Here is a 12,236-nt window from a genome sequence, read left to right as displayed (position 1 = left end):
AGCAAACCAATCCATTTTTGCACCTTTTTACCCTCACCAGAGGAGAGGGTATTGTATTTGGGTCTATTTGTTTCTTTGTTCACACAGAATGTGTGAAGAAATGCCACCTCATGGAAAGCCAGCAGTACATGCTGTCTTTTTTGAACCGTGTTCCTCTGTAAAGTATGCACAATTAGAACGCGAGTACATCTACAAAGTATATGTGGTACAATTACAATGCAAGCAAGTCTATAAAATACAAACTATAAAACTGCACAAAAAGGTCTGGGTGAGGGCATGCAATCTTTAATTGCTTGTTCTAGTTATGTAATGAATGCAGTGATGTTGGTTGATTTCCAAAGCAGATGGAAGATGACATCGGTCAATGATAGGTGAAAGGGGCAGAGAGAGGATGTGCAAGAGCAGCAAAGCAGGTTTTTAGGACACGTGAGCTGATGCCATCCGGTCCAGTGGCAGACTCAGTGTCGAGGGTTGACAGAAACTTTATCAGGTGCAAAAGATATACAGGGTGTTTCAAAAAGATTGATACAACTTTGACTTCCTGCCATTTCTTTTTTTGACCATTTTTTTTTTGATTTGAGTTTTTTGACCCATTTCCTTTTCAGGGTTTGGTAGTGTTTTCGTGGTATTTGTTCGTTGGGATTTCTCGTGCTGTAGCTCAACTATGCCAATGATAGTGAAGAAGAAGACAAAAGTGGTGGCTCAGTGGTATGAGACAATCATAAGAAGACACCCGCCAAAAGTTCTGTTGGGAATAGGACCTCAGAACACGTGATGGACCAACAAACTGTGCCATTCAACGTATTGTGAAACATTTTGAACACAAGGGCAACAGTGGCAGGCCAGCATCAGGAACCAAGAGCCAAGTCAACATTGACACCATGCGGGATTCTGCAGTGGACAGGCCCAAGAAGTCCCACCGCCGGTGCTCCTGGGAGCTAGGCAACAAACCAACATCAGTCTGGCATAGCCTCCCAAAGGAACTGAAGCTTTTACCATACATCATCTCTATTAGGCACGGATTGAGTCAAGATGACATGAGAAGAAGACTTGATATGTACATTTGGCTCAGTGACAGGATGGAGCTGTACCCAAACTGGATCAATCTGATCTGGTTCAGTGATGAAGTCCATTTCCACTTGAACGGTGCCATCAACAACCACAACAACATTTTCTGGGGGGCAGAACCACCTGAGATCACTTGAGAGGAACCTGAAAGGGCCTAAGGTCACATGCTTCTGCACCTTCAATGCTAGATGGGGAACGCTAGGGACTTGCTGGTTTGAGAATGACAACAGCAGGACGGTGACGATCAACGGTGAGTGCAACCAGGGCGTGCTCCAGAAGTTCCATAATGATCCAGCCCAAAAGGTCACCCCAAACCAGCTCAGCATGACCTGGTTTATGCAGGATGGTGCACCCCTGCATACAGCTGGTCACACATCACTTTCCTGTGGAAGCTCTTCAGGAACCACCTCATTACCCTGGATACTACTCATGACTGGGCACCCCAAAGTTCAGACTTGAACCCTCTGGACTACTGGTTCTGGGGGGCTGCCAAAGGCTCTGTCTTTGCCAACCACCCTGCCACACTGGATGATCTGAAGCAGGTGTCGTCAGACTACCTCCAGGTTGTGCCATATGAGACCTACAGGACAGTTGGACAGAACTTTGGAGTCAGGATCAATGCCTGTCTGAACCACGGAGAGGCACACAGAATGTCAATTACAAGGATTTTGCATAAATGCCAATTTCAGAACTTGGGCTCTCACTAACTCGTGCATTGACTCACTGCAATAGCAATGAGTGATAGAAAATACCATGTCATAAGCTTTCAATAAATGTTTGGTTCATGTTCCTGAGGTTTCTGTTTCTTTGTAAATAAACATTTAAAGTTGCATCACTCTTTCGGAAACACCCTAGTAAAGTCCAAGATACAGAGTTGGGTATGACTGGGAAGGGTGGCTACAGAGAGGGTGGGGGTTGGGGACACAAGATTTGGACCCAAATATAGAATTGAGGCGTTCAGCCTTCTCACGAGCTGAGTATGCTGTCGTGCCATTTGAAGAGAGGGAAGGGATGAAAGGGGAGCCTTCAGAGAGACTTAACAAGGCGCCGCCAGGTGTTAAAGCACTGTCACACCTTGACGATTTAGCCAGCGTAAGCCGACTTATGAAAAATTTGTCTAAAACGCTGGCACACGTCGAATACGTTATGGGTAAGTTTGTATACGTTAAGAGCACGCTGAAAAACACTGCCATACGTCGTAGTACGCTGGCTTTCATCGTTGTACTTTGCGGTTGTCCTCAAATTTTAGCATGCTCAAAATTTTACGACGTATGCCAGTGTATGACTCACACATTGCGCAACGCTGGCCATAAGTTGTAGGCACGTGATGCGATCATTGACACACGTTACTTGTAAGTTACTCATAAGTCGAAACATGTCGAGGTAATGATTAGCATACCCAAAACTTATTTATAACCTATGAGTAAAGTGTTGTAGGCACGTTACACGATCGCTTGACACACGTCGAGGCACGTTACTTATAAGTTACTCATCAAGTCGAAACACGTCGAGGTAATGCTTAGCGTACCCAAAACTTATTTCTAACCTTTGAGTAACGTGCTTTGAACCTATGTGTAACGTACCTCCAACTCATATTGACGTATTTGATTGACGTCTTCCGGACGACCACAGAACTTACTGAACGTGTTTCTAATTTACAGCTACCGTATAATGGCGTTTTGGCAGCGTTAAAAAAACAAAACAACAACAACAACAACAACAATAACTTCCGATATTTCATCATGTGCCGTTACGTCACGTCCGATTGCCTCTTCAGTTTGCTCATGTCTTATTCTTAGTTCCTCCTCTGTGAATATTTTCTGTTTGAGGATATTGTCACGTCGACGTCGAAACTTAAAAGCAAATGTCCGAATATATTTTAAAATTCATGATAGACTAAAAAAAAAATAGGAATAAAACAACAACAACAACAACAACTTCAGCTATTTCGTCACGTGCCTTCATGGAGCCAAGGAGAAAAAAAGAAAATGTGCCTTGACGGAGAAAATAAGTTTCAGGTACGCTAAACATTACCTCGACGTGTTTCGACTTATGAGTAACTTACAAGGAACTTGTGTCGACGTGTGTCAACGATCGCATATCGTGCCTACGACGTATTCCCAGCGTAGCGGAACGTGTGAACCATACGGTGAGTACGTCGTAAAATTTTCAGCATGCTTGAAATTTCACGACGTACGAGATGTACCACGAAATATGACAGCGTACTTCATCGTTTTTCAGCGTGCTCGTAACGTATACTCAACTTACCCATAACGTATTCAACGTGTGCCAGCTTGGTTCTGCAAATTTTTCATAGGTCGGCATATGCTGGCAAAATCGTCAAGGTACACTGCGTGGTTGACACTTTCAATTTTCAGGCGGTTATGATTTAAATCGGCGTGCGGCAGGTTTTTAACAGGCTACGCCACGAGTTCGTCGGTGATACGTGCAGCGCGCTATGCCGAAGTTAAACTATCATTGGGCATAGGTTGTGAACGCCGACAACAGGCTAAGCATTCGTTGGTATAAGTTATCTATAAGACAATGAAACGTTCTGTGCCCGTTACTAATATGTTATGCATATGACCAACACGTTATGAATACGACCAAAACTAAAAAAAAAAAAAATCAAAATTTCAGCGTACGCCAACGTTTTACATACATTTTTATACGTTGCCATTGCTGGCTAAATCGTCAAGGTGTGACAGCGCCTTTAGAGGTGTGACAGCGCCTTTAGAGACAAGTTTGAAAGTTCATTCGTGAGGTTGGACAGGTGTTGTTTTCTGGCTCTCCTGAGAGTGGACATACATTTGTTGCGGACTTTTTGGAATGTACTTTGGTCGGATTTGCCTTTCAGGAAGATAAGGAAAGTTGTTTTCAGAGCAACTGCCTCATCACAGGATTCAGTGTACAATGGGCGGGAAGAAGGGTAAGATAATATTGAAGATGAAATGTGATGAATCTGTGCATAAGAGAGAGCAGGTTTCTGTGGAAGAATTCCTAGGCTGAGTTAACATCAGGGGCAGGAGATATGGAAGATCAGTTCTGAAGAGAGATGGCTGCTTGCAGTCCCCGCCATTCTGCCCGAGTGAAATGTCAGACTCACCAGCACTGAGGCAGCTCTCTGACAATACAAGAGAGATGTTGACTCTCACAAGCTGATGATCAGATGAACCAATTGAACCAGAGGAAGAGGAGGAAACATTTGAGGGGAAGTTTGTCATCACCAAGTCCAGAAAGGAGGATTGGCCATTGGGAGAAATCAGGTGGGAAAGTTCACAGATTGAGTCAGTTGCATGGAGTCACAGAACGATGCTGAAGTGCCATGGCTGGTGAGAGAGGTACTAGCACCCAGTCAATTTGCATGTTGACAATTGAAATTGAAAATATGAGGAAGGGAGAGAGTTGGGATGAGTGGTTAAAAGTTGGTCCATGTTGTCTGAGAGAGATGTAGAGGGAGTCGTCACTGTTTGGAGGACTAGTACGGGCCCGTAGGGGCGGGCCCGTAGGTGCGTGCCCGTAGGTGCGTGCCAGTATGTGCAGCCCTCTCTCGCCCCCCTCTCTTGCCCCCCCTCTCTCCCCCCCGAGTCTCGCCCTTCCTCTCTCCCTCCTCCTCTCCTGTCCCCCTCTCTCGCAGATATTAGTCGACAGATAAATGGCCGTAACTTGGGAACTGCTCGTCCGATTCATATCAAACCTCGAAAAGGCACATCCGCGGGTCCCCAGCAATATTCCTGGCAAGTTTCAATCAGATCGGACTATTAATCGTGCAAAAAATAAGTAAATAAATAAATAAACAAACAAACATGAATCGTGACGTCATATCACCGTGTCTTGTCATTGGTCGACAGATAAATGGCCGTAACTTGGCAACCGCTCATCCGATTAATATCAAACCTTGAAAAGGCACATCAGCGGGTCTCCAGCAATATTCCTGGCAAGTTTCGATCAGATCGGACCGTCAATCGTGCAAAAAAAAATAATAAAAAATAATAAATAAAAAAATAAACATTAATTGTGACGTCATTCGTGATGTCATAGCACCGTGTCTTGTCATTGGTCGACAGATAAATGGCCGTAACTTGGGAACCGCTCGTCCAATCGATATCAAACCTCGAAAAGGCACATCCGGGGGGTCCCCGGCAATATTCCTGGCAAGTTTCAATAAGATCGGACTGGCGGTCGTCGAGAAATGGCGGTCGCCGAGAAATGGCGGTCGCAGACAGAAAAACAGACAGACACACACACAGAGATTGCTGGAATCATAGATAGATGGTACAACACACAGATGAACAAGTGGTGGGAGGAGGAGAGGAGATTGGGACCATACTCTGTGCAGAGCGTTGGTGCTGCTTAAGCAATCTCCTTGGCTGTTGGCCACAATCCTGGACAGGTCGCCACTCCGACACAGTATACCAGCAAGCTGGCACTCATTTTGCTGACCTCGGAAGGATAATAAGCCGAGTTAACCCCACCTGGTATTAATTCAACAGCTGAGCAGGATTTGAACTCAGGACCCGAGGATCCAAAGCCCGCCACCTTAACCATTAAGCCAACACCAGGCATACACCAGGATAGATGGAGCATGTTATTTAACCCTGGAAAATCTCACAGCCTCACCCTGTTGCTTCTAAAGGATAGTCAAATGAATCCACCTATCTATTCATTCGTCATTCACTAGAAGAGGTTCAGTCTTTTGAACTTATAGGTCTCACCATCAGCCCTGAACTTTCCCAGGCCGACGTCATAGCAAAGCTGGCCTTCAAAACCAGCTGCAGACTAAGCATCCTCCATCGATCCAACTCTTTCCTTCAGAGCTACTCAGTCTACAAGGCCTTGTCCAGCTGAATGGAGTACTGGCCTCCGCTCTGGGATAGTGCCACAGCATCACATGTGTCTCTCCTGAATTCTGTTGAATCTAAAGCTCTCAAAATTATTGGAATCTCCGGTGATGAGACCGAAGAACACTATCTGTCAACTTCTCCTGTCTAAGGAATCACTTTCCAGAGACTGTTCTGTCTCATTCTTCCTTCAATGACTCCAAGCAAGTAGTGCACCACAATCTCTTCTCATCCCCAGTTATAATGCATGATCTTTATGACCCCCCCAATAACCTTCTCTAACCCAACCATCTTAATTGCTGGTTCCAGTGTTTCCTCCCCTCCACTCTTCCTATTATTTCATTACCTCAAGGTTTGTTCCACTGTCAGTTCTGCCTTACTCTCACATGTGCCTCGATTCTATATTTAAAAAAACCCCAAAAACCCCATATTCATACTGTGCTGATTTGTCATGTCCTAATAATTCATTGAAAAGAACCTTGATGGCTCCTTAGGTATTTTGACCAGAGTAGAGCTGCAGAGTACGCAACACTCACCTCTGCAGTTTTGACCCAATGCAAAGGTATCCCGCTGTATTTGGGGTCTTTAGCCTGAAGCTGACGATGCAGCCAATTGTTGGTATCATCTGCAGGTCCGTCTAAACACAAACCCACCGACTCCTCTAGCAGCACTCGCATACACCTGCAGAACATGAGCACATTACCTTCACCTCATTTCTCCTTCCAAACCATATTCAATTACTGAAAAGGTAAAAATCAGTCCAATTTCACAAGTTTAGTGTGGCCTCTACCACTAAACTATCCTTTCATATATGGAATCACTTCAGCAACCATATATTTTCCCACAGCATAACGAGCCATAAATTTGTGATATCTGTTTATGTTTTAAATAAATGTTCGAAATGAAACGGTCCTCAATTTCCCTTCTTTCTTTATCTCCCCTCCCCACTTTCCACCACTTTCATCACCCCACAGCTCATTCCTTGATGGCTCACCCCAGCTTTTCGTATTTGAGGGAAATGTGTATGGGCCAGCCTAATGAGCCGCAGACATCCCTTCGTGCACCCAATGAGATAAGTCCCCTAGCCATGTCCTCCCGTCCCAGACGGCATGCCACATGGAGAGCGGTCTCCCCGGCCACGGACACCACATCAACTCCCACTCCTCTTCCAATCTCTACCAGAACCTGCTCACGCACAATATGTGGGTGTTAAATGTTAAAGGATCAGAAAAAGAGATTGCTCCAAAGAAGTAACAACCACAGGGGACAGTGTTCAAAGCAGGCGTTTGAAAAATTCAGTATTGAGCATGTTTCTGCGTTTATGGCATCATTGCAAGACAAAAATAGGCTTTGTCTTTCTGATGTCCTAAAAGCAGAAAGTGTGCGTGACGGACGGACAGACAAAGAGACAGTGAGCGTGATGGATAGACAGAGACAGTGAACATGACGGGCGGACAGACAGACACAGTGAGCATGACGGACAAACAGAGACAGACAGTGAGCGTGATGGACACACAGACAGACAGAGACAGACCGAGACAGTGAGCATGACAGGCAGACAGAGGTTACTGGTGAGATTGCTGTGTTATGTACCTGTAGCAGAGGTAGGTTGCCACTACACACAGCATGGTGAAACACGGTTTCACCATTGGCAGCTCCCACTTCAGCCTTGGCACCACAACGTAGTAGTTCGTTTACAGTGACCAAGTGTCCAGCTTGGCATGCTAGCAGGAGAGGAGTCAAGCCATCACTCCCAACTTGGGTATTCACATCACTACAGAGGTAGAGTGACACACAGGCCAAAGGGGGAGCAAGCAGGGAAATTGACTCTTTTGTGATTTAAAGAAAGCCAGATTTGTGGTTAACTAACTAATCAATAACCCATAAGTTAATAGAGAAAATCTGAAACAATGGAAACAACCCATTCACTCAACCATGCAAACCTGAGCACAACATTGTGCCAAAAGTACTCAGTCAGCCCATTGGCAGCAGCCACATGGGCTGAGGTCCAATCTGGATGGTCCCTTATCGAGTCCAAGATCAACTGGAGAACCTCACGACTGCGTGCTCTTCCTCCCGTCTGAAGGAACGGTTGCAGTGGTTTGGAAAGCCGTTCAAAGGCTGACAATGCATCCTTCTCTGTGCTGATATGGAATACACTGCATGACGAAGAAAGGACAAAAATAAACAATGTACACAATACAAACTCAAACGGCACTCACTGGTATGGCATACCTCCACAACAGGCTGAACAGTTTACGTTTTGTAGCCCACTGATAAGCAGGATCTGCATCTATACCAAAACCAAAATCTAAGGGCTTGATTTTGTCACCTACCCAACTAATCCACCAAGTTTTGTCATATTCCGTCCACGTCGTTTTGAGATATTGTGCTATACAGTATAGTTTTTGGCCCTATCTCTCAATGATGAAGAATCACTTTTTAAAAAATCCTCAAATACAAATCTGGATCTTCACCAAAATGTAGTCAATTTGTCCTTGTCACACACCCAACCTTTCCACCCAGTTTCGTCAGAATCTGTCAACAACTTTTTGAGATATCGAGCTATATGTTGGTTTAGCCCTCTTTCTCAAAGGTGAAGAATCACTTAAAAAATTATCAGATCTGGATCTGGATTTGGATCTTCACCAAAATCAAATCAGTTAGCCCTCGTCACACACCCAACCTGCCCACCAAATTTCATCCGAATCCATCCAAACTTTTTGAGATATCATGCACGCAAGGAGACAGACAGAGACGGGTGAAAACATAACCTCCTTCCACCTTCGGCGGCGGAGCTAATAACCACATCTGCACCGGTACATTTCATTCCCAAAAGTTTTACATTATGAAACATTAATGATGTAATCTCAAACACTTGACATTTAATTCCTGTTACTGTTGCCTCTGGAATGACAGTTCAGTAGGTTTAAAAACAAAAATTGTACACAAAATCTTAGCTTATGGAAGAGCGACAGAGGGTAAAAGGCCATGCACTGACACAGTGGGGCAACAGTTGGACACACCAACCAAGGGAATGAACAAGATGAGAGAGACAGACAGACACAGAGACAGAGAAAACACATGCAACCTGGAAGTAAAAGGCTTGGTTAGGGAGGGTTAATGGGGATGGAAAGATTGCAGGTAGGGATGAGAGATCACATGACATGGTATGCACCACCTGCTGAAAGTGCTGGAGGGATGAGTGGGTTTCAGCAGCCCCAGGAAGGCAGTCCCACAAATGGGAGAGAAGAGGAACCAAATAGTGGAGGTGTGCAGAAAGCCTGTATCTGTATTTTTGGGAAGGGGGAGGGTAATTGGAAGAATGCATACATTCAGGAGAAGCTGGAAAGAGTCAGAGGGCTGAGAGAGTATATGGAACTACACTGAAGGAGAGCCAGTAACAGAGGCCACCGACGCCATAGGAGCAGCTTTGTGGTTCAGCCTCATCGTACAGAAGCCAATAATGTTGAGAACTTTAAATTCCATGTATTCCAGGAGACAGATGTGATGCTGTGGCTCCAGCCTGTAGGAGAGAACAGTACTCCATTGAGGTACAGATAAAGGCATCATAGGTTGTGAGGAGTTCAGATATTTCAAGGAATTACTTGGAATGACAGATAACTTTGGAGGCCAGCTTTGCCATATGGTCAGCCCAGCAGAGACCATGACTGATGGAGAAGCCTACAAGTTCAATCGACAACACCTCTTGTAGTGGATGACCATGGGTATGGATAGGTGGGATATTTTGACGATCCTTCCAGAGTGACAGGGTGGGATGGTGAGATTTGCCAGGATTGAAAGACATACGTGTTCCATTTATCAGATCAGCATCTAATAATTTCCAGATAGCAGCGAGCGATGAAGAGAGAAACGTTAGTACTATTTTGACACACATTACCAAATCAGTACTTTTTCATTGGTATGACTTACCGGAGGGTTTTTTGAGATTCAGGCAGCGGCGAGAGAATGCAATGGTAGTCATTCCCCATGTGGTAAAGCGCCAGGAGCCCATCTGAACTGCGCTGTAAAGGAATGTTGTTGACATAGTCCAGTACTGGAACATCGGACACAGTATAAGGATTGGTGAAGACCGAGTTTAAAACGGTGCGGCAGAGCCGACCGAACATGGCAGCGGGAGCTGTGGGGAGAAAGAGAGAAATGAATGGTTGGGAATAGAGATATAATGGAGGAAGTGCAATCAGTACTATTTCTTTGGCAACTGCAATTACTCCCATCTTATTGTGGGATCAGTGCGGGAAAGTTTTTGGCCCAAGTCTTTCACGAACTGACTCGGCCTACATTTGACTGAAAATGACTTGAGCAGAAGTTTGTAATTTGTTCAGAAAGCCAAAGCGAACTCACATACTCTTCCCTAAAGCTGTGTAATCTTTAAAGTTGACCAACAAATGTGAGTTAATATCCATCTGAGGGACAACACACGTGGTGATGCAACGACCAACCTGTGAAGCGCCCGTCTGGCAGTTTATAGTCAGATTGGGAATCAAACCCATGTTGGTTTCAAATGTAACAAGGAACTTTGACGCAGGAGGAGGCCATTCGCACCATCATGCCTGTGATACACCAACACCTGACTAAACAAATCTGTCTCAGTCCAATTCCTCCACCCCCTACACCCACACCACTGCCTCCACCCCTACACCCACACTCACCACTGCCTTCACCCCCACACCCACACACGACTGCCTACACCCCCACACCCACACACCACTTCCTCCACCCCCTACACCCACACTCACCACTGCCTTCACCCCCTACACCCACACACACCACTGCCTCCACCCCTACACCCACACACGACTGCCTACACCCCCACACCCACACAGCACTTCCTCCACCCCCGACATCCACACACCACTGCTTCCACATCTGACACCCACACACCACTGCCTCCACCTCCTACTCTGACACACCACTGCCTCCACCCCTACACCCACACACCACTGCCTTCACGCCCTACACCCACACACACCACTGCCTTCACCCCCTACACCCACACAGCACTGCCTCCACCCCTACACCCACACACGACTGCCTCCACCCCTACACCCACACAGCACTGCCTCCACCCCTACACCCACACACGACTGCCTCCACCCCTACACCCACACACGACTGCCTCCACCCCTACACCCACACACGACTGCCTCCACCCCTACACCCACACGACTACCTCCACCCCTACACCCACACACGACTGCCTCCACCCCTACACCCACACACGACTGCCTCCACCCCTACACCCACACAGCACTGCCTCCACCCCTACACCCACACACCACTGCCTCCACCCCTACACCCACACACGACTGCCTCCACCCCTACACCCACACACGACTACCTCCACCCCTACACCCACACACGACTGCCTCCACCCCTACACCCACACACGACTGCCTCCACCCCTACACCCACACACGACTACCTCCACCCCTACACCCACACACGACTGCCTCCACCCCTACACCCACACACGACTGCCTCCACCCCTACACCCACACAGCACTGCCTCCACCCCTACACCCACACAGCACTGCCTCCACCCCTACACCCACACAGCACTGCCTCCACCCCTACACCCACACAGCACTGCCTCCACCCCTACACCCACACAGCACTGCCTCCACCCCTACACCCACACACGACTGCCTCCACCCCTACACCCACACACGACTGCCTCCACCCCTACACCCACACACGACTGCCTCCACCCCTACACCCACACACGACTGCCTCCACCCCTACACCCACACACCACTGCCTCCACCCCTACACCCACACACCACTGCCTCCACCCCTACACCCACATACCACTGCCTCCACCCACACACCACTGCCTCCACCCACACACCACTCCCTCCACCCACATACCACTGCCTCCACCCACATACCACTGCCTCCACCCACACACCACTGCCTCCACCCACACACCACTGCCTCCACCCACACACCACTGCCTCCACCCACACACCACTGCCTCCACCCACATACCACTGCCTCCACCCACACACCACTGCCTCCACCCACATACCACTGCCTCCACCCACATACCACTGCCTCCACCCAGTCGAACTTGACAGAGGAAGTTTAATGACGTAACAACAAACAGCAAGTCAATGTAGAACATGCCTCGATGGATGAGAGGAGGTGAGAACAGCATGGGAGGAGTGGGGAAAGTACAGAAGATTTGGGAGACGGCAGGAGTGAGGGTTTAGGGGGTCGTGCATTGGGGAAACAATTGGAGAGTGGGAGTGGGGGGTGGGGGTGGGGGTGGGGGTGGGTGTGAGGGTGAGTAAAGACGAGTTA

General features: G+C 47.3%; 1 protein-coding gene across 8 annotated transcripts in view; it reads right to left on the bottom strand.

Annotated features, from left to right (window-relative positions):
- Positions 1–12,236, bottom strand: part of PLA2G6 (phospholipase A2 group VI) — a 34,229-nt gene that overhangs the window by 21,685 nt on the left and 308 nt on the right. For 5 of the 8 annotated variants that reach the window (XR_015051924.1, XM_085858104.1, XM_085858102.1 and 2 more), the window contains exons 2-6: positions 9,843–10,050; positions 7,853–8,068; positions 7,503–7,683; positions 6,904–7,094; positions 6,446–6,590 (exon numbers count right to left, since the gene is read on the bottom strand). Coding sequence is in view for 7 of the 8 variants with exons in the window: in XM_085858105.1 (XP_085714231.1) it covers positions 6,446–6,590; positions 6,904–7,094; positions 7,503–7,683; positions 7,853–8,068; positions 9,843–10,050 (941 nt within the window). In the remaining variant the exon portion in view is untranslated. Of the gene's footprint in view, positions 1–6,445; positions 6,591–6,903; positions 7,095–7,502; positions 7,684–7,852; positions 8,069–9,090; positions 9,200–9,842; positions 10,051–10,372; positions 10,488–12,059; positions 12,082–12,236 lie in introns of those variants that run through there. The other 3 variants (XM_085858101.1, XM_085858103.1, XM_085858106.1) reach the window with 3 other exon arrangements.

The sequence above is a fragment of the Eptatretus burgeri genome, chromosome 15 (assembly GCF_056783735.1).
Source record: "Eptatretus burgeri isolate ZD-2024b chromosome 15, Ebu_testis_v1, whole genome shotgun sequence".
Taxonomy (NCBI): domain Eukaryota; kingdom Metazoa; phylum Chordata; class Myxini; order Myxiniformes; family Myxinidae; genus Eptatretus; species Eptatretus burgeri.
This window is presented reverse-complemented; position numbering and strand designations above follow the sequence as displayed.